This window comes from Papilio machaon, chromosome 9, assembly GCF_912999745.1.
Source record: "Papilio machaon chromosome 9, ilPapMach1.1, whole genome shotgun sequence".
Lineage (NCBI taxonomy): Eukaryota > Metazoa > Arthropoda > Insecta > Lepidoptera > Papilionidae > Papilio > Papilio machaon.
The window spans coordinates 6,809,893-6,833,451 of NC_059994.1; the positions used below are offsets into that span (position 1 = coordinate 6,809,893).

A 23,559-nucleotide genomic window follows, 5' to 3' on the forward strand; every position below is an offset into this window, starting at 1 on the left:
ATTAAGTTTTTAAGATGATGTTATTTTTAAGTTATGTTATAAGAATGTATATATACTCGTATATGTCAAATATGTTAATAAACGACGCCAGTCATAGTTGTAGTTTTTCTTCAATAACAACTATTTCAAAAACAAAATACAAGTTGTGGACTTTCGAAAAATTAAAAGACTTACTGACATTTAAAATTACTTTTAGAATAATTACTAATATTATAAATGCGAATGTTTTAATGAATGGATGGATGGAGGTTTGTTAGAAGACATCTCCAGAAATACATAAATCTCGATAAAAATTAAACATAGATGTAGAACAGTATGGAAGAACACATAGTAATAGTAACTACTAAGTTTTTTTTTTTAATTTCACGCGGGCGGAGTCGCGGGCGACAGCTATATGTCAATTATATTAGTCACTACTAAAATGAATCAATAACAATCTAACAAAAAAGAAAATGATAAAAGCAATCTAGACTTAGATATGGTTATTGTTACAATAAATAAAAACACACGACAAATAACATTATAATGTAAAAAAAACTTGTCATCAAATAAAAAGTGGTCCATTATACAACACTTTCAAATAACGTTACATAAGTCAGTTGACGGAGACTTCACTTTCACAATTATAAAAAAATGCAATATTAAACTATATTTATAGTTATTTTTCAAATAACTATAAATATATAAATTAAACTATTTATGTTTTTTCTATACTTTAATGAAAAAAAGAAACAGACATTTCTGCATTTTTAATCAACATTTTAATAGCATATTGCAATCTATGTTTACTTTAAAGGTAATGAAATGGAGGGCAACATTATTGATATACGTGAGTCTCGCTATAACAAAGGTATCTTAGATCTTTAGGAGGTTAGCAGAAAGAGAAATTACGCTGAGAGTAAAAATAAAATTGGACATAACTGTAGTGTATGTTTGTGTGTGAGTGTGTGTTTGTGTGTGTGTGTGTGTGTTGTATGACTGTGTGTATGAACTCACCAACAAAGGTTTGCAGTTTTCTCTGACGTACCGTCCCGCGGAGGACTTCTCGTCCCAGTCCAATTTGCCGTGGTAGAAATACTTTGTTCTCGTTTTACGAGCCATTCTGTAATACAACATTCGACTATTACATAATATTTATTAACTTATTACCTTTAATACATTTAGGAAATTCATAAACTGACGTAGTTTCAATTTTCCATTAACATATTTTCATCAGGGTTTATGTAAAACCGATGACGTTGAATTGTTAACTATTTTTTTATTAATTTTGTTAAAATGTCATTCACATTCATAATGCAATTAGGTGGAAGTTGACATAGCAATATATCTACATATATGTAACAAATTATAGGTCTTCTTAACATAGTCGACGGTGGATAGGATACTTGATCATAAATTAGAATGTACCTGTAGGGTATGGGTCCGAGGATCCTCTCCATCATGGCGAGGTGTTCGCGGTTGTCGTGCGTCTGGAAGAGCGTGATGCCGAGATGAAGCTCGAACATGATGCAGCCGATGGACCACACATCACACGGCTGCGACCATCCCAGCTCTGCAACATTATTATAACATACAAATCTACAATTAATAACATCGGAGTGTCTGTATGTTACATAAAAAAAACATATTTCGAAAACATGATGTACTTGCGTTGCCTATAAATATATAATAAATTTTTGTATGTTTGTACACAAATCTGTATTTATTCCGGGTAATCTCCGAAACGACTCGACCAAATATTGCCGAGAAATTTACTGTAAGTTAGCTGATGTATGTTCGAATATTATAGATTAGTTTTCTTCTTTTAACTATACGCTGACAAAATCGCGGGCGATCGCTAGTTAATGACAAAAATTGACATTTTCATCGAAAAAAAAATACTTACTAACTGAATACTACTATAATAAGAAAGAATTTAATGAAGATAATAATATTCATTATGATAGATAAAGCATTTGCAATTTTAAACATATAAGCAAAAAGTAATGTAGATTGAATGTGGATGGCTATAAAGGTAAAGGAAGAGCCAAATAGAGTATGTATGGATTGTGTGAAAGAGGATATTCGTAAGAAGGAGGTAAATTCAGATATGACAGCTGATAGAGATGTATGGAGGAGTAGTACTATGCCGACCTTCCATAGGAAAAAGGGTAGGTTGATGATGATGACAGATAACGCATTTGCAACTCTTTAAGACATCATTCAATACATTATTTAAATGACACAAAGTGATATAAGTATGTATGTACCCAGTATGACTTCAGGCGCGCGGTAATGCCTGGTGGAGACGATGGTGCTGTGGTGCTCGTGGTCGAAGGTGGCGCTGCCGAAGTCAATCAGCCGCACGTCACTGCGCTTTACACGCAACAAGTCATGTGTCTGAAAACATCAAACGTTAATAATAATAATATAAGCCTTTATTCAGATAATAAACAAACAAACATAATTTAACATTATAATTAATAAAAAACAATAATTGTCCGTGTGTCAATTTGTCAAAGGCCTCCTACATTTTGGACCACATTCTTCTGTCTCTCGCTGTTCTAGGCCACCAAACATTTCAATTCACAAATCCTTACTCTAATATTATTAAAAAAAAGTTTACAGATTCAATAGTAGGTATTTCCAAAACTGGTGCAGATATCTAGTTAAAATTTGATTCATAAATGAACATAGTCTGAAAGAACACATAAGTAACCTATGTTTTATTAAGTTATTTTTTTATTATTTTCTCATGGACAGAGTCGCAGGCGACTGCTAGTATAAGTATAAAAAAATCATATAAAACCACTTAAAATTAGATCTTGTAAATACTTCACTATAATAAGTTCTTCAATATCTAATACTAACTTCAATATCATAAGATTAATTTAAAAACAACTAAAAAAGTAATTAACTATGAAAATGGTGAATGTTAAAACTGTGCAGACGTTACCTTCTTACTACTATTATATACATTGACGACCTCATAGTCGCTGTCCACAAACAGGATGTTCTCCGGCTTGAGATCTGTGTGAGTTAGTTTGTTCTCGTGCAGGAAGAGCACGCTGTATATGAGCTGGTAGGAGATGTGCCGCACCTGCTCCAGCGGGTAAGGCTGATAGTTGTTGTCTTTCTGCAACAACACAACACAACACAATCAAAATATATTCACAACTAAGATTCATCTGATAAAAAAAAAATTAAAAGGGAAAGTGAATTTAACAGAATAAAATTTTTCTGTTTGTCCCCTCCTCTGTCAATAACCATAATACATTACATCTGAAGTTTTCTTATCCTAGATGCTTGCTAATTTTCAGACTAGCAATGACAACTTTTTGCCATTTAATTCTATGGTTATAAAAGTAAAAAAAAAGAAATCAATATTTGTAAATATAAAACTTACCAAAAAGTCAAATACACTTTGTCCCAACATTTCAAATGCTATACACATGTGTCCGTGATATTCAAACCAATCCAGCATTTTTACACACAAACTGTAACAATACATACATACATGTTAACATTTAAGTTTTGTTTCCATCATCATAATATTATAAATGCGAATGTTTAAATGAATGGATGGATGGATGTTTGTTTAAAGGTATCTCTGAAACGGATTTTGATAAAATTTAGCACAAATGTAGAACATAGTCTGGAAGAACACATAGACTACATATTACGTTTTTTAACCAAGCGCTTACGAAGTTGATGGCAACAGCTAGTATATAATATACTAATACGAAACTAAATATTTTTATTGATGTATCAGATGTATCTAAACCGTGACACGTAAAATGAGAATAGATTGTTTAAGTTTGATCAACTTATAATAATAATATGAAATATTGTATTACATATAATATATATGTATTATATATATAATATATAATATTGTATAATACCGTGGGTTTTTGACACCAAAATCCCCGTTTAAAATATACAGTTAGCACTATTTTGTCAAAAAGAATACAGACATTTTGGTATCAGAAATCAACGGATAGTCATTAAAATAAACAAAATATAGTATAAAATGTACGTCACTAGACAAACAGATTTCTCAATACTTCGGTAGTTTTAGGTGAAAGCACATCGGATGTAAATAATTTTGCTAATCAAGGTCGTTTCTAAAAATGTTCACTATATAAAATATTCAGTATTTATAAAGTGAACAGAGCTCGCTCGGACATGGCGGGGGGGTGGTGGTGGTGGTGGGGCAGAGGGGGGGTGGTATTTTTGTGTGCGTCGGTTGACATCGGTGTCGGGTCGGCGGCGGGGCGCTGGCTGAGCGCCAACAGCGGCGGCCGTCATATCGCGTACAAACACGCAAGGTCAGCGGACAGTGCTGCAGCCGCGCGCCTCGCTCATCGCCACCCGATGACAACGTTAAATATCTTCAGTAGTATTGATAACACCAAACTAATATCAAACATAGAGTCTAATCTGACACATACTTGACTGCTACATTGTCGGATTTGGTCCGAAAGAACCTAAATCGAATGATCGAGAAGACAAACAATGAAGTTGCTTATTTCATAAATGCGCATGAGACTAAAGCGAAGGCATAAATAAATTGCACGTTTAATTTCCTACCTTTAGCTGTGGACGTATGTGTATAAATGTGATATTTTGTCAAAGTAGGCGGATGTTTATTTCGAATGAATAATGTGAACGTTGAGTACTTACTGTTTACAGTCGGGGTCAACTTCTGCCAACTTTTCTAATACATTAATCTCTAACTTTGCAGCCTCTCTGTACTTTTCAACGTTTTTTATTATTTTAAGAGCCATTCTGTGCTCCCTGAAAAGGTAAAAAACAAAAAATTATTAAAAACGTACAAGATAGCCATGGTTGTGTAAAGTGGAAACAACTGTAACAAACATATTTAATTTTCTTTAAAAGAAATGATATACGTTCTATAAGTTTTTCCAAGTGTTTCGGTAGTGGAACAAGACGGTAAAAAATGTATGCAATATTTTTATAAGATATAAATTCGTATAAAATTATCATAAATTTAGTATAGTAAAAAAATAATATTAAAAGTAATATGAAAACGGGCATTTAGTAGCAATGGCTAGTGAAGGTAGACTGGGTAATGTAAACAAATGAAAATAGAGCTTGAACAATAAGCGCGCCCGCGCCATCGCCCGCGCCGCCGCCCGCGCCACCGCACGCTTTGCCAAAACAATGCGTGTCAAAAACAACGAGTGCGAACTTATTCTATCACAATGGGGAAATCTTTCAATTTACTCATTTTAATACTATTAGATACAACTATTTGTATATACTTAGATTTTGATGGATGTTTGTTAGAAGGTATCTTCTCCAGAACGGCTAAACGAATCTCGATGAAATTTGGCATAAATGTAGAATATAGTCTGTGTTTTGTTTTTATTCGGTAGGCAGTGGTAGGCAACAGCTAGTGATTGCCTAAAAGTTATTGCTGTAAAAACGTTTCATTGTATTATTATGATTATTATAGATATAAAATAAAAGTTGTATATCTTACATTTCTAAGTCCTTGACTTCGACCACCTTTCCGAACGTGCCCTCACCGAGAGTGTCGATGATCTTATCTGAAAGTAACCGAGTACATAATGAATCAACTGCACACATATAGAGTCGTGATGGAGTCGGGATAGTTGTCTCTCATCACAACACATTTATTGCACATAATCCTACGAAATAGAAAGTCTAAAAATTTTATAAAAGCAGTCGGGGTGCAAAATTAATAAGTAAATTATTTTAATTCAGCGTCAATTTTATAAGTAGTCGTAATATTTTTATGATTTTTTCAAAGTAAAGAAAAGTACATAAAATTATAAGCATAAAATTAATGCGTGGAAAAATCTTCGTACAACACGAATGTCTGCAACGGGGCTTGAATGTACTGAGAAAGTTACACATTTATTAAACTGTCAATTGTTAGTGTGAGGTGTTTTTTGTTTGTGTTTCGGTTATTATGATGCATAATTTGATTGTATGCACATCTCGTAGTCTGTGTGAGTGTGGGGTGTGTATATGAGTTTGTGTGTGTGATATGTATTGTGTAGCTATGGGGTGGGGTGGGGTATGGTAAAGTTATGTTGTGGACACGAACATCTCGCTCCCATGACATATCCGGGCCAGTACACCAGGTGTCCGTCCTTGTCGTCCTTGACGGAGGAGCGCGCTCGGGAGCTCTGCAGGGCGGGCAGTGCGGCCAGGTCGGGGCAGCCACCGTCGTCGCACCGCGAACGCGCCCGCGCCCCGCACACACGCCACACGCGCCACACGCCACATGCCACGGAGAGCGCCACGCGATCGCCACGGACCCGAGTCGTGTTGTACCCAACAATCAGAATGGAACGGTTGCCCGTCAGACAAGCGACAATTGGAATGTGTGTCGTACATGCTGTTAGAGGGCGGACGGGTGGGCGCTGCGGGTCGCGCCAGCCTGCGGTCCAACTCATCACGGATCAACACCACTCGATCACTCGCTCTCGCCACTCTCGCAAGCGCAGCCACACGCACCGACGACATTCGATCAGTGTCCACCCGAGCCCTTAGTAAATTACATTGCTACTAATACTAACACCCGAAACGCTCGAGCCGATCGAGCTCCTTCGCTTACGACCGGCGCTCGTTAATATTTTTATACAATAAAGAAACATTTTGTCTGTAACAACACGCACAAATAAGCTGAACACATGCACTATCATCTTAGAGCGTTTTGTATCGCCTCATTTCTACGTATGTCAAAACACACTGTTAGTAGCAGTACAATTGTAAATGAATTTTTAAAACTACCGCTCTAATATTAATTTTGATAACGAACACTACATGTAGATAGAACTACCTTCGTTTATTTTTTATTTATTGGAAAATACATGCATTCAATATATTATTTACTGCGATGATGACTTATATTATATTATTATTTAAACCTCCTGTGGTGTTAATTTAGTTCACTTGTATACAACATTAATGTATCAATGATCGGTAAGCGTATATTGAGAAGCATTCAGCGGGTGTGTATGTTAACGCAGACGGAGAATGCGCAGGGGCAGGCGCTGGCGGTTAGAAATGCTTACAGGCGGCGTGGCGGCGCGCCGCAGCAGGTGCCGTGGCCGCTGCGGGCGTCGGCGCGCGCGCAACTCAGGCGGCAGCGCTACCACGTCGCCCACGCCCAAGGGCTCCGGCCTGATCGCCGAGTTCCCTACAGGGTTCGCGCCGTTGGTCTCCTTCTCCGTTATACGGCCGTACACCTCGTCTAAATGTGCGTACTTCATGATGAGACTTTGTATTTCTTTTCGTCTAGTTTCGCGTTCGGTAAGCGCGCGGTCGCCTACGGGTGTCTTGTCGTCGTCCTCGTCGCTGGACGGGAAGTAAATCTGCTTCTGCCTCCCGGCCTCCCTGGCAGGCGAAGAAGCCGGGGTTCTGGTCGCGTGAGGCTTGCTCTCGCCGCCTTGCTGCAGGGGCGACACGAGGTCGCGCGCCGCCGGCTGTATGTTAATATCGACGGGGCGCAACGATAACTTTCCACCTCTTTTCTCGTCACTTTTTTCCGCTCGAAGCGATCTTCTTTGATGTCGACGATAAACGCTATCTCTGTCCTTCCCGAGACGATCTCTGATTGAGACATCGAAGCCATTTTTGATGTCGTTCCTATCGATGTGTTTATGTCCCGACGATAATCGTCGATCGGCCGTATTTCTGAAGGGGGTTTTATCTCTCGTCTTTTCGCGCGAATATATGTTCCGTTTGAAAGAATTTTCACCGAACACGGCAGTCGTGAGGCTTCTCATCAGGCCCCGGGGCACTATCGGCTCGGGTTCCAGAGTTTTATCGCGATCCTCCTTCTCTTTCCGAGCTCTTTCTTTTTTCTGTATCGCAATTTTATCCAGCACAGAGGAATACTTATCTTCCAAACGACTGCGCGTGCTGCCAAGCATAAGTGTAGGATCTATATTATTGTTGTTTGCTTCCTTGAGAGGGTATCGTTTGGTGAACGGCGATGATTGATTGTCTTTCAAATGTGCTCTGCGGAATGAGTCACTGCGAGCGAGAGCGCTAATACCGGAGCTAGTGTGTAAAGGTGATGTATCGATACGAGGCTTGGTCGCCGCGAGGTAGCTTGGATACGCTCGCTCGTCGTTCAATTTCCGCATAGAGCTGGACAATCCGGACGTGAGAGACGTGTAAGGAGAGATATGGCTATTGTTATCATACCGACGAACGTTGGTGAGTGTCGAGTTTTTAGCTAGTATTTTGTCGTCGTAACGAGTTCGCGCGGCGTGGAGCTTAGTATCGATGACGGCGTCGTTTTTCTCCGATGGTCCGCGCCTCGTCAGTCGGTTTATGAAACTGGAGTAGCCATCCGACAGTAGCTGAGTCACGCTCGAGGTGGATGAGCGCCCGTAGCGCTGACGCCGCGGGCTGGTCGTGCCGGCGCCACCTGCGCTCGCGCCTGCCATCTCTACGCACTCACTAATTACAACACCGAATCACTTTAACCGGGGTATACACATCACATAACATTTTTCCACCATCATAATTCAACACGCAGTGGGTGTTACATGTTTTCATGGGGCCGGCAGTGGAGTTGTGCCGGAGGCGTACGGTTTGCCGGCGGATGTTATACTGGGCGTACTCTGAACCGGGAGCGTACCGCCGCGCTGGCGGGATTTTAGAAAGATCAGTAGCGCAGGCGAGTGCGGCCGTCGGTGCCAAGTAATGGTCGTGGACTAAAAATATCGGCAACCCGTGGGAGCGCCCTCCCGCGCACTCCGAGGTGCCGCCGCGTGCGCATTTCGTCGCATTAGCCGCTGCTTCGCGATTTAATACGCGTCTTTATATACACCTAAAGAGATATTTGTGTACATCGAATGGACTTCTCTAATGTTTGTCTTCAATATGATAACGACTATAAAAACCGAATTATGTTTTCAATTTTGAAAACCATGTCAAGGTGGTATTAATATTTAACACATACACGTCAAAATGAGATGACCCCAAAAACATATTCGAAACTACTTTAGCCTATTGCTTATCTTCCTAATGTTAAGTAAAGCAAGTAAGAACTTTAGTCGATTAAATAAAAAGAATCTGGTTTTTCTGCGGTAGATGTATGCGATTCCTTTCTCCGAATGTCGAGCCCGAGCGCCAAGACAATTCTGTCAATACGCGCTCAGTAAATGGGTTAGTGGGTGAACAATGCGTTGCGTGCGCGCACTGAGAACTCCACGCGTACTTGTTATTAATCATCACACTTTGGCTATCGCATGTGAAGCTTCGGGTCAATCTTAATCTTGATAAATCTAGCATAATCACTAACAAGTCTACTCTTATCTGTTCATAGCACGATCGTGCACAAAAGCGTGCTGTAAAATAGCTCTAAATCATGACTACTCTTCGTGTCTTCTTATCATTATAATGTAAACAAATTTTATTTGTTCGTCGTTCTTTATCTCTGTCTGGTGTTTCATAGTGTTATTTATTGATTTCGCCGTTCAAACTGAGTGCAACTCGTGCTCAGCTTCACAATGGATACGTCTGTATCGGCACAATGTTGTCAGCCGAGGCGACGTACGGCGCAACGTAACGGAAACGCTCATGAAATATCAAACATTCCCCGCGCTGTATTTGTACGAGTCAAAATTGTTGCAACCACGTTTTACTCAATAGATGTTTCTGCAGACCTGGCACTTCACTTTCAATGTATTTGTTCGCGAAATTCAAATTTTCAAAATTGAATGCATGTATTTTACAAAAAAGTAAAAAACGAACACAAGATGCTTATCAAATGTTACCTCCGGGGATCCGAAATCATCTGTCAATGTTAGTATAAAAAAATCAACAACTTTCTTAACCACTTTGAGTAAACTAAACGATTTCATGATTTAATCACAGAACAGGAAACTAAAACAAAATGTCAATATGTAATTAACGATGCACAAACAGCGGTTGGATTTGTTTCATAGCAGTTTGTACGACGGTCGGCCGTGCACTATCAGCTGTTGAGATTCGTCAAGGATCGCTAAACGCGGTCGGGGTGCAGGTAAAGATCGCCGGCCTGCCATTGGTCCGCGGACCCCGTCGGTAATACCGTTAGGGTACAAGCCTTACAACCTTTTTCTTTTGTTAAAATAATATACATATCCCTTTATACTAAGTCAATTAAAACATATTCAAAATTCTAATGAAACGGTTAAGATTCTCGATTGCGATTAAAGTATTTGTAGCATACTCGGTAAAGTATTTTCTTATAACATTCTCATAATAGGGAAAAACTACGTAGAGTACTGACCTTGCTCGCTATACGAGTAAAGGCACCGTCCACATCGAAAAGTACTTCGGCGACTACGTTAAGGAGTTTGGCGACATCGTGCCACTTACAGCCGTGGTCTTTGAGGAATCGCTTGTAGAGTTCATAAAAGGATGAGAAGCGCAGGGGCTCGCGGACGCGGTCTGGCTTCAGGGCCAGCTCGGCCATGGCGCTAGCAGCGGTACGCGCACGTAAAAGCGGACGCGAGGCGGCTGAGCGGCTGCACGCCGGGGACGCGACTGTGCTGGCGTAAGCGGCAGCGTGCACACACTAACCGATGTTTTGGTTTCGTACACAGATTATATTTTAAAATATTGCTTTATATGGGAGAAATGAACGATTGTGAAGTACGTTTGTATTAGCTCGCTCCCAAACTTCGACTGACAGAACTTCCTTTGCGGCAAACCAATTAAAAGATGGCGAAGCAAACGACGGCAACAATTTAATGGAAGCTTCGGTTCTAACAGGATTTATCCGCGTGATTCCTGCGCAACACATGCTCTCCTTAACAAGTATCACAATACTACCAACAAAAATACGTATTTAATATCCTAGTTGTGTAATTGGTACTCAAGATATTTATAAAGTATAAGTTTTTTATTTTTTACAAACTGATAATCAATTTATCAAAAGTGATGATTGCGTGTCATGTCACCAGCACCATAGTTGCTTGGATTATGTTACATAAATAATAAATATTATCGAAAAAGAATTTGTTCATGTTTTATCAGTCTCTGTATAGTTTTATCTTATTACCAGAAAGGGGCGGGGATATGCGGTCAACAGCCAATGACTTGTACAAGCGTTAGTTTCGGTTCGAATTTGAACCCGGAACCGAACGTTGAAGAAATAAGTCACCCGATTGTTGAGACACGCGGTCGCCACGCTTTGACTTCTATAAATAGTGCAAACTAATCAGCAGCTTTGTAGCGGATTCAGAAAATATGAAAATATTTAAAAATTGTTGTCGGTTTAACTTGGACCACTTTTTTTCGCCCTCTTGATGATTAACTCAAAATTATAATTACAAAAGCATTTGAAATTTTTCTTTTTAAAATGGATGTCATAATAGCATTTTATTTCAAGTAAGAATCCATAGCTATGAGTAATCATGAGTAACTTCTACTAAATCAATTGGACAACAATTTCAAGCGGACTATGATAGCGTGTCGCAATGACTGCGTGTTCATTCAAGGAGAGAATACTATAATGATAAAATTGGTAATTATTTAATAACAAGACGACGAAGAATAAATAAAGCAAGATAAGTTAGCAAGGGACAGTTGATAAGGACGAGTTCACATTAATTAATGAACTGATACAGTGAAATAAATTGTATCATCACATGGACGCGCGGGCATTGACACTGCGACGCTTCACATTTGTATACTTAACTTAGCATAGTTATTTGTTTGTATTGACATTGAGAATAAATTTTTTGTAGTGATAGTTTTGTATAACTCAAGTAATGAAAAACATTTAAAGGTCGATAACAAATGCACCCAAACAATTACGAAGGACTATCTTTTTAACTAATGACTCTGAGACGAGTTACTTAACTACTGATCATAAGTCTGCTTTGTAAGCCGTGACTTCTTAATCTCCAGATAACATTGAAGGTGTGTTTTGGCTATTTTGTTAATGTTTACGATTATTATGCATTCGTAAGTTTTGTTTAGTTTGTCTAGCAGACGTTTCGAAGCTACAACATATCGATGTGCTTGGCACATTAGTGAGAGGGCAAGGTCTCCGGAAGGGGCGCGCATTAACAGACAGGTGGGCTATGGGCTACAAGACTTAGTTCTCCGCATTAATCAGTCCATATCTCGACGTCCGAGCCGGCCGTGGATTAACGGCTTTCCAGTATCGCGTGAACTTGACCTCTGCATATACTATGTTACTTTTATAGTGCAGTTGTGAATGTAACAAACATAAATCCATGATTAAATTATCTACTAGCTGTTGTCCGCGAATTCGCCTGCTTCCAATTTACAGCAGCAACATCTATCTCTTTTCCAAATGTTATCCAAATGTTACGTGGAAAAATACAGCAAAATATACATCCATCCGAAATTTCGCATGTGTAATATTAGTAGGATTAAAATATACGACGAATTGGGGAAGAAAATAACACTATGTTATAGAAATGTAACAAATCTTAGTTACTGCTAGACATTTTATGGGCACTGTATTAGACTAATTCACAAGACAGTATAACAAATAGTTCGAGTTGAAAAAGTATCCTGTAAACTGACAATCTCTTTTTTATCTCAATACCTCTAACAATCGATCCTGGCTTTTTATAATCAAATCTTTATACCTCGACTATCAATATGCATTTTGCAAATAATAATTATTAATATGTATAATATTAACAAAATTGCAGTGTCTGTAACATCGCAAAAAAAAAAATATTTCGTACAGGTGACGTATTTGCGATGCTGATAACTAAAGACTAATTTTTAAAATTGTTGTCTATTTGTCAGTCTGCAAAGCTACGTTTGGTACGGATGATCTCCAGAATGGACGGTAAATTCGCGGGCGACCGCTAGTATTTTTATAAAAGTAAAACACACAAACTATAAAATATATTAGTCCACGTTACGTGTAACTCAATATAATATTAGTTTAAATCGCTTAGTACTTTTTGCGCTAAGTTAAATTATTACTAAGACTTAAACGGTTTTACCGGTTAGCCGATATCGAGTCTTTTATCGGAGTAAAATAATTGTAAAAACCTAGCACTTCCGTAACAATTATTACACGGAATATGGGGAAGTGGAAAAATCTGTGTAAATGTCAACTAACAGTCATCAGTGTCAATTTGTTGTTTATTTTATCACTAACAACTTTTATTAGCATTTTTTAAATCATGAATCATGTAATGTTACATTCTATGCAGGCGCCATGTCCATGCAAGGATATATTGAATCAGTGTTGTTTTTATTATCTCTTATTACTTTTTATAAAATGGTCTATCGATCGATCATGATCTCAGAAACACAAAGTTTTGTAGTTGTTGTGCATAAGCCCTACGGTCCACGTCACTGTATACCCGGCAAGAACCAGTTGGAGCTGGATTTAATTTAGGAATTTCGTATCAGTCAGACAATTCGAGGCAATTGCTCGCGGCCGCCATCTAATCAGTCTCGATTAGGCAAATGTGTTAGCGTGCCTACAAGCGCACTGTTGTGATACTGCCGCTATTACATTGTTGTAGAAGCGCCGAGTTACGATGCAATGTTGTCCTCATACGGCGCCTACTTGCATAGCATAACACGTGAGTGTTGATTATTGGTGGTCGCTACGCAGAGACCAGCGCGTGAGCACGTCGACAAATAAAACCGAAAGCAAAATGGTATTGATAATGATGTTGTTAATTTATTTGCTTTACTATAAACGCTAGTAGAATTTCCCAAATGTAATAAGAAAACCAGGTGTGATTTGTATTAACAGAGGATACTTTAGAAGCGCGTAATTTTTTAGCTATTTGATGGGCACCGCTCCCGCCCGTCTCCCGTACCGCCTAGGTGAAGGTGATCCCGGCTATTTCTGTGGCTTGTTCATGTTTTGCGCGGCGCGTGGCGCCATCTAGCGACCGCCATCTGAATCTCAAAGATCGCGCCAGCTGCTGCTGCTATTTCCGTCAGTTATACATCCCAAATTGTTTATCGACTTCATGCATGTGTATATGTGCCCGATACACACGCGATAATGAAATGCGGAATCGTGTTAATGGGTTGTTTAAATGAAAAACAATTAGTTCACATTGTTTATATACAGGCAATATCAATATTTTTTATTGGTTTAAGAGATAGCTGTAACTAATTATGATATCGCATGCAGGTTATGACAATAAAGAAAACTGGACAAAAACCACAACTGTTAATACATTATAGAGGTAGTAAACAAATTCGAGGTCCGTTGTTAGATTTTTATAATATCGCGAATCAGAGCATACGTTTTGAATGAATCCCTGACCTAAAATAATGTTAAAATAGATGCGCAACGGTCTCAATGTGCCGTTGGCAGCGCATTGCGCAGTCGCTGCTTTTATTAAGTTCGCGCATATGTAATTTGATTACTTATTCGAATTTAAGTAGAGAAAAAATCAATCGAACCATATTGCCTAAATCAATTGAAAAATGTCTGACCTCGACTTCTTTGTGTTGTTTGTCAGGTTTGAGCTGTGTATTGTGAGGGGGTGGCGGCGGCGCAAAGGAGCAGGACGGCTGGGGTTCTGGAGCGCCCGCCTCGCTTGCCTTCGCGGCCGCTTGCTGGCCTGTCCGCGGGCCCCTATCCGCAGCCTTCGCCTGGCCCTCCGCGTTCTGAATGCAGATTTGAGGCACATTTTTCTGTACATTAGCACGATCGACGAGCGGCGCTGCTGCTAGCCACGCCGCCGGCACACAGGGAGGCACGGGATGTTTTTGTGAAACATTAGAAGCGCCAGCGATTACATTCCTAACACTAACAGAACTCGCTTGAGTGGAGTCACTAGGTGCGGTAGGCGGCTTATCGTTTTTGTTTACAACGGGCTCTGCTACGGCCAGAGATTTTTGCGTCTGTGTCTTTTTCGAATTAACACCGAAAGAATTCACATCAGGCAGCCCAGTAGGTACCGGAGATATTTTCGACAATGAACAATAATCCGGAATGGATGGTAATTGACTGAGGGGCACTTTGACCAAAGTTTTCTCTAAAGCCTGAACATGGGGTCCATTAAGCAGGTTCGCTTCATTTTTTGCAACACATGGAGTGGTGTCATTTTGTGCTTCTGGTATGGGGGATACGTCGTCCCTGCTTTGAGAAAAGTCTGTACTATCACCACAACTGGAGAGACTTTGCGCCAGGTCAAGAGCTGATGCCTCCTGGTAGTCGGTGGAGCAGGGTGAGGTGTCGTCGCTCGTGTCATCTCCAGCATGAGCCACCTGCGAGCTCTTACTGCTCGGTACGAATGCTAAACTAGATGTAACGTCATTAGATATGTCAGCGTTGAGGGAATCTTCGCTACAAGAGGACTCTCTATTCGCATTAGAGTCGATGTTATTACAATTGTTGTCTTCAGTTGCTGGCGCAATAACCACGGTGTCTGCAGGAGGTGGCGTTTCTTTTGATTCTTTAGTCACTTTATCACATAAATGTTTCTCACTGATGTTATTTTCCTTGGCATTTTGACGACTTTCCATATCCCTCTCCGCATTTATATGTCCATATTCGTTAGTTTCATTTTTCAAAGATTCGATTGGTGGTTCAGCCGGCAAATTCATATATTGTGGTAAAGCAAATTCCAAATCACTAAACCTCATGTATTGAATTCCGTCGTCTGTGGGAACCTCCAATTGTGGTGAATAATAGTTGTAATTTGAATTATCATGGTCGTAAACAGACCATGGGTCGTTAGACGGTATAATAGGTAATGTTTCATAGTATAATTCAGGATTTAGTTCGGTATTATTTAAAAATTCGGGCTTGTAATCCCACGTTGGAACAAATGAATCTTCAAAGGCTAAATAATTATCGGGTAGCACAACCATCGACTGGTTAAGTAACGAGGGATCTAATGCAAAAGAACCATCGTAGAAGGGGTTGTTTAACACGAGCGGGGGCGGCTGCATCGGCACGCAGTCTAAGGCAACTTCAGCTTCCACAAAGTATCCTATTTTTGACAGGTCAGGTTCAGATCGTGCGAGTCTATGTGCACTCTCGATGTTTTCATCACATTGACCATGATAAACATAAGATATATCAAAACTGTGAGTCCGTCGTAACAGTGATGAAAGGTGTGGATCAGCACAAGGGTTATTCTCGAATGTATGATTGTTCGCTTGGCTGTCAAACAAGTCTTCGCACGGTACACCCACGTTGTTCATTTGTTGCAAAGCATTGGAAAGAGCACCGGGGGGGAATACGGTGTCGCAGGGTAGTGTGTCGGCCGGCAGCAGCAGCACACGCGGTAGGACCGGTGGGGGGCCACGAAAGAGCAAGTTGTCCGGCGGCGGACGCGACGGCTGCGCGGCCATGGCGGTCGGCGCGGCGGCAGGCGCGGACACGCGCTGGCCGCCCGGCTGAGCTTGGCGACTGACTGAAGGCGGCCCGCGTGACGAAGGGGAACGCAAATAGAACGGACGCAAGCGCGAGGAGGCCGCCGTTTCTCGCGTGCGACTTCATGGGAGAAGGCGCACGCGCACGCGCACTATCGCGCCAAACCAGTCGGGCGCATTCGCCCAAACGGTCGCGGTGACGGTTATATATTATTCTGGTTCCGACATATGCTTACCAGTGGCACGTTCACGGTCTCTGTCGAATCTTTAAATTAACTAATTTTCGGGTGGACACTTCATAGTGACGATGCGAGAGCGTCGGATTACAAAAATAAGCATTCCAACCTTTCATTCATCTTTTAAAATTAGTAACCATTATGAAACGGTGGGACTCACCTGATCCGGTGGCGAGCGGGGGGAGGATTCGTCGCGGTGGTGTCTCCTCCGCCGGTGCGATGTGGGGGAGCGACGGTGATGTGATCGCTTCGAGCGCTCATTTCTCCGCCTCCACGAGTGCTCCGAGCTGTGAAATTTGCGACCGAGAGGCTGTAGGGTTAGTGAACAGGGGTAAGGGCTAAAACGTCGTTTGCGCAATATAAAGGTGAGGTCGGTGCGTCCAGGAGTCGTAATCTACTAACGTTGGAGACCGTTCTGTGTAACCGGAATGCGGGTCCACCAAGCGGTGTAGAGCATCGGTCGACGGAAGGCAACAGGCGTGCAGCAGCGCCCTGACGGCGGCCCAACGCCGTTGCCCCGTCCCTATATTTTCGATAATGTCCTAAATTTGCTGAGCGTCAAAACGGATACGCAGATGTTTGTTACAATAAACAATTACTCATACTTGATATAACCGCACTGTACTTCACCGCGATAGTTAGCTTAATGGCGCGCGCGCAAGTTAAGCCGTGATCTTTAGTAGTGTTTTTGTGTTTTCACGTAATGAGAGATGTAGTTGCGTCGAGTCATGACAGTTGGTCAAGGTCGATGCGGTGCGGTGCGGCCGGCGCGGCGGGCACGCGGCGGCGCGCGCTGCGGCCGCGGACGGACTAACACATAAACGCGTGCGCCCATCTCACCAACTTGTCGAGGTACATACCTCATCATTACACATTTGAAAACAGCCGGCGGGGTACTATCGCAGCCTGCGACGGAACCTATTCGCGTCATACGTAAACATATCGTATTTTACTGTTACACTCAAGCGATACTGTGCGGTGGACAAGTTTCAGTTGTTAAAACGAGTTTTGTATATAATTAAATTTAAATTAATTCACGTGAATAATTAACAAAAAAAAACTAATTATGTGAAATGTTTTAAGTGTTGATCCAGATAGAAATCAATGTTAAAGGTAACTTAATGTTGGCTGCATATGCAATTCGTCAAGACCGTTATAGGTATACATACATATATGTTATATACTCACCAGCAAGCGAGCCATGCAATCGCTACCTCGTAGTCAATTTGACTATAGTTGGAACACAGATTTTTCAACAGAGCAAACAGCATGTCTGGTTTAGGTATAGTGATAACTGCCAAATTACAGTAACCGTAGATTCGAACACTGAGGCTAAAAAAACGACGACCATGACATCTTACGTCTTAGTTTACGAAAGAAAACGGCGTCCAGTGACTAATCACTTCGATCAATACACTTTGACGAACGACTAAAACATTGACTTGTTTTACATCAACCACTCGGACAAGAAAACATCGAATTAAGCCAGTAAGCCCGAAATTCACCACGCAAACTTTAAGATTTTATTAGTTTACAAATTTAGATTAGTTTCCGCGGCGAGGCATAGTGTATGGAAGTAATGAACGATAATTGCAACGCAGCATCGCCGACTGCGGTTGCACTGCGCAAACAACCATAATATAATTAGTCTCTAATCCGCTTATATATGAATTAAATTGATTGTTATAAGATGTTTATAACAACAACAAACTGTAACTATACATCTCCTATTAAGTCTACTAAATTATATCCTTACTACCAACTAAAATACCAAATATATAGGTGCATATATGACTACATCCATAATAACTGTGAAACAGCATTGAACAAATTGCAAATAACATATTTTTATATAAAAATATTGCAAGCTTGCATCATAAGTTGACAGAGCCTTTTCAGGATGGCCTTTGAAAAATCTATGCGTATAAAAGGCGTTGCGAAGGCGTCTAGTCGATCTGGGCGTTATGTCACATTGTTTAGCGCCAGCTGACAAGTTGAACTTGGGCCACGTAGACCTTCGACGTTCCTCGCGACATGTGATACCTACTATTTTACGATTATATATGAAATAAGTTAGTGTAGGCAATTACATGCACTGCTTAGAAATTTAAAAAAACAGTTGCCTTGTAGAAGGCATCTGGATGTTCTTTTTTGTGGTAAATTTCCCCAATGTTGTCATTTACATTAAAACATTTACATATAAAGTCAATCAAATTTTCTTAGTTTTTAGTACAGTTTAATAATTAATTGTGACATTTTGAAACATCAATTAATAATTTTAAAACAACGACAAAACAAAATACTGTCTTATTAAAAATGTTTTTTTGTTTGCCTTTTTTAGATAATTAATTGTAAAATAAAACTCATTAATAATTTTAATTTTTTTTTTTAGTTTATTTTACTTTTATTTTTGTACCCTACATTTTCCCGAATTTTTAAAATTGTTTCATGACACTGACATTTCAAAATGGTCTTACTATGTAGTGTCAAACTTTTAGGAAACGCTCATTTTATGGATATACGTCTATGTTAAGGCTGTTGTAATCTTTATTAGTGTTTGTGCGTGAACATGTTTCACAAAATTTCGAGTCTATTATTCCAATACATTAACAGATGTGTGTATTATGTTGACAAAATTCACGATTTTCTAGTCCAACTTAATTAGTTTTATAGCAAATAAAATTAATATAAGCTAATTAATGAGCTACTTAAATCTAGGCACTCATAAATAAAGGAGTGTGACATAAATGAAAGAAAGTCGACTATTATAGGCATATACATTTTAACGATGGGGACTTCCTCTTTTCTAAATGCAAATGAACTAGATTACCAAAGACTATTGCGTAACAAAGTTATCGTGCACATGTTTTTCGACAAACATTTCGTGGATGGAATACTCATGAACTTTAAAAAGTTTATACATAATAAAAAAATCAATGTCCCAACCATCATCATCGTCATACACAAAAAAAAAATTGACATAAAGCATTTAATTTAACAAGAAAAGGTATTCTACAACTAATCGCTGAGAAAATTATAATTATGGCAGTAAGGTGTATTGTATTTTGCATAATATTAATAAAAAAAATTGCCTATAGAATGTTTAAGTTTTATTTTCAGGTAATAACAAATGCCAAAATACATTTTGTTAACATTTAATGTTTCTCAAAATATGATTTCGTTTATATACTAAGTAAAGAAAAAATATGATTCAGCTGCAATAAAGCAAATAATGAGGTTAACACCGTGAATGATCGCACAGCCACCATGAAATTAATCTCAACAAATTCAATGACACTAATGGCACTTGAGCCGGAAAATGAGTTAATGCGCAGGTGCGATGCCATTTTGAGGGTCGTCAGCATAATAGATAAGACAATGACACACAAACGTCTAGGGCAATTTTTTTAAAAGTTTTAGTAGGTATAAATTGTCTGGATTCGTAGTTGCAAATAACAGTGTAAATATCGCGTTACTGCTATCTTTCAGAAAACTAAACTAAATAAAAATTAACTAACTTTTTTAACTTCACAAGAACTTAAAGAGATAACTTAGGAAGTAATCTAATAAAACAGAGTTTGATGCTATGTTGTCACTCATTGTTCGTGTGACAGAGCCTTAAAATGAGCAACGCTGGTGTCAACGTTCAAGCGAAGCACGCGCGTTACGCGGCGTGCGCTGCTCGGTGCATGACAAACACCGGAACACTCACTTTCGATCGCTCATCAACATTATAATTCGAGGTTCGTATGAGTATTCCACGAAAACTAGCCGCTAAACATTTTCTAAATGCAAACGTTGATAACGTTTCCGATTCTATGTTGCTCGATCACTTAGTAAATAATAAAGCGTCGACACAAAAATACCGTTAAGCAATTGATATTCAAATTGAACATTAAGTAATTAATTTCCGTCGGTGCGGACGACGAGGTGAAATGCATTAACTTGTCACTATAAAAGCTCGAAGGGAATGCTTGGTTATCAAGATTTGTAGACAGTTACTCCATCTACCATTCTCGGCACGGCCACGCGACATTTGTTAAAATTGTTTGTAAAGAATGAACCGGTCGCGGTTGTCCCTGTTTAGGAAGGTATTATGCAGTGTTCATAATTCTAAGCGGACCGTCTTGGTAACACGCGCCGTTAAGGTAATTGTGCAAATACGGTTAACTGAAAGCGCGATGAAGGAAAATCATTAAATTGCAATGCGGTCAACGTTCAAGCAGATACGGTATTCACACAACGGTACTTTATATTTAGACGGCAGACAACACGCATTGAATCATCTCGTTTCGATTCGTCGTGTTACATGTTTCCTAATGTTACAAGGTATTTTTACTTTCCGTCGAGTGCGTTCGTGCAACAGACGGTGCAATGTTTCACAGCGGCCGCGTACACTCGAGCGATTAAAGGTTACGTGACCCAATAAAGCATCGCGATAGTGACAATATGACAGGTAAGGAAATCAGCGCGCGCGCCGCTGTGCTCAGAGGTCGACTCGTGGCGCGATAGTGGAACGCCTGTACAATGACCATAATCGATCAATCTCGGTGCAGCGCCGGTTACGAAATCTCGAGGCGGGCTCTCACAATGTGACTCGACTCGCAGCGGGCCGCGTCCGGTCAAGGAGACTCGCTATTCAACTTCTATTGAATTAGATCACTTTGGAGTGATACGGGACAAAATTTAACAATTAACATTGCATGAACGCCTTAAATAATAGATTCAGAATTAAGATTGTATTACATTTGATCTTGATAGATGCTTTCAATGTTATTTATCTATGACGAAAAGCGTAAAGTATCGTTCACTAATATCAAACTGAGTACATATTGTTCAATGCTATGTGCATAAGATTGTAAATGAGTGGTGCAGAATGGAATATAATGTTTACATGTAGGGGTTACCGCGAATACATTCCCGCTAGTAAGTTCACATTGATGGCAGACAAGGTCGCGCTGGATGACTGATCAACGCGATTCATGTCAACTTGCGGACACACTGACCCACCCAATGCAGCGATAGGTCAATGACAAACGATATTTACACAATATAACAAAAATATCAAAGCCAAAAATATAATCGCACATGGAAAAAGCATAGACGGAATCATTTCAATTTTTAATGTAAGTTCACAAAGACGGACTGATTTGTATCAAACAATGCCTTGTCCTCAGCTTAAATTTACTGTTATATTTCTGCTAAACTCTTGTCATCGAACAAGACCTTATTCTGTGTCATGTTAACTTTTATAATCTTGAAATTATTAGATCATTTTTATTTTTCATTCGTTTACACTATATACAAATGTACCTACTACCAATGTATTTTTCCTCAGGAAGAAATGCCCTACTATTATTAATGGTAGTTTAGAATAATGTAAGATAACACAGACATAACACACGTGTTTATATGAACACTTAAATAATAATATTTATAATTTCTATAAGTAATCTTATTAGTATCTTGATTAGACCAACCCTGTGCTACCACGAATTCCAAACTTCATGAAATTATAAATGAAACAGCACAGTTAAGTACCAAATTATTCTTAGTAAACACCTATTTATATTAGTGTGAACATTGCGTTTGAGCATCTTCTACTACGTTATGTTTGCCGAATTTTTTTTGCTATGATCTACTGCACTGTTATGGCCACCATTGCACTATGGGTATACCTCTGAAAAACAATATCGTAACCCGGCAATACTTCGACTGTGTTCGAGTTGCGTAATAAACTTCCTAGTCCCGTTACAAATACACTAATGATATAATGTTATTACTTTGCATTAGTAAAATATTTTGCAAATAATATTTATACTGATTAAGTCCAAAAAAATACTAAGGATTTTTTTCCCTTTGTACGGAACAAAATACTGTCAAGCTAGTATAAATTAAAACAAACTGTAACTAACGGTTATCTTCAAAAAAGCAAACATCGAGAGGAAGTGCAATATTGATGCATGCATGTTTTTGTTTACGAAACAAATGCTCAGCATATCGATCTGCATCTCGTGGAGACAGTGTTACATAATAAAGGGGGTATTATACCGCACACGGTACACGTGCACACGGTGAAAGTTGACCGGCAACACAACCGAGTTTGACATTTGACAAACATCCCAACTGAACGCGTAGCTGGGTCCATTATAGATGAAACTTAGACGTGTACAACCAGTTTTTTTTCATAACAAATCTTGATAAGAGATTAAATAAGTAATGGACCGAGATAAGTGACGGAAAATGTAAATGTGACTCAGTGTACAATTTGATATTATAAACGGTTGGTTGTTATATGATTTAAAACATGCTATTTATGTGATTACATATTCTGAAATGGTTTTGTTTTTTGTTATAGCTGTAAAGGCTTGTAAAATAATTAAAAACAGCAATAGCAAAAATTTGGTATGCGATATAAATAAGACATTCTCTCATTTTTAACAAATACGGAAATATGTGATAAAAAATCGGAAAGAATCGTCATTAATTTCACTTAATGACTTACCAGTGGGTTGAAACAGCGGACAAACTTGAAAAACTAAATAATTGTATGAGTAGGAGAGGTAATAAACTAAAAATGGTAATGGTAACGACTTTACTGAGACTTTAAGGATTAAGTTATACTTAAAGTTTTAAAACTAACATACAAGTAAATTAGAGATTATAGTGACGAATTTGAATAGCTTAAATCTAGACGCATACATTGTATTCGTAATCTAATAGCAATGTAGTTTTCTTTGGAGTAACACCATTTTTGACTCATGAAGATTAAACTGCTGCGATATTTGTGTATTGCGTGGGCAATGCGGGTTATAATGAAAACATTCTCGGTATGCAATAAACATGAGCCATCAAATGATACGGTTGTAAATTTCGGTCTAAATGACCGTGGTAATATTAATTAGTGTAAATAACTGTACGCAAGTTTCCGTTCTTATTGTAAACTAGAGCAAATATGTTGTTGAGTCTATACACATGATCGATATATTGAAAA

General features: G+C 39.2%; 1 protein-coding gene across 5 annotated transcripts in view; it reads right to left on the minus strand.

Annotated features, from left to right (window-relative positions):
- Positions 1-23,559, minus strand: part of LOC106713208 (dual specificity protein kinase CLK2) — a 64,135-nt gene that overhangs the window by 2,707 nt on the left and 37,869 nt on the right. For 2 of the 5 annotated variants that reach the window (XM_045679237.1, XM_045679238.1), the window contains 9 exons: positions 16,726-16,852; positions 6,080-6,161; positions 5,489-5,555; positions 4,666-4,779; positions 3,386-3,476; positions 2,936-3,115; positions 2,250-2,379; positions 1,408-1,552; positions 997-1,102 (listed from right to left, as the gene is read on the minus strand). In XM_045679237.1, the coding sequence (XP_045535193.1) occupies positions 997-1,102; positions 1,408-1,552; positions 2,250-2,379; positions 2,936-3,115; positions 3,386-3,476; positions 4,666-4,779; positions 5,489-5,555; positions 6,080-6,161; positions 16,726-16,852 (1,042 nt within the window). Of the gene's footprint in view, positions 1-996; positions 1,103-1,407; positions 1,553-2,249; positions 2,380-2,935; positions 3,116-3,385; positions 3,477-4,665; positions 4,780-5,488; positions 5,556-6,079; positions 6,162-7,052; positions 10,226-14,439; positions 16,350-16,725; positions 16,853-23,559 lie in introns of those variants that run through there. The other 3 variants (XM_014505929.2, XM_045679236.1, XM_045679235.1) reach the window with 3 other exon arrangements.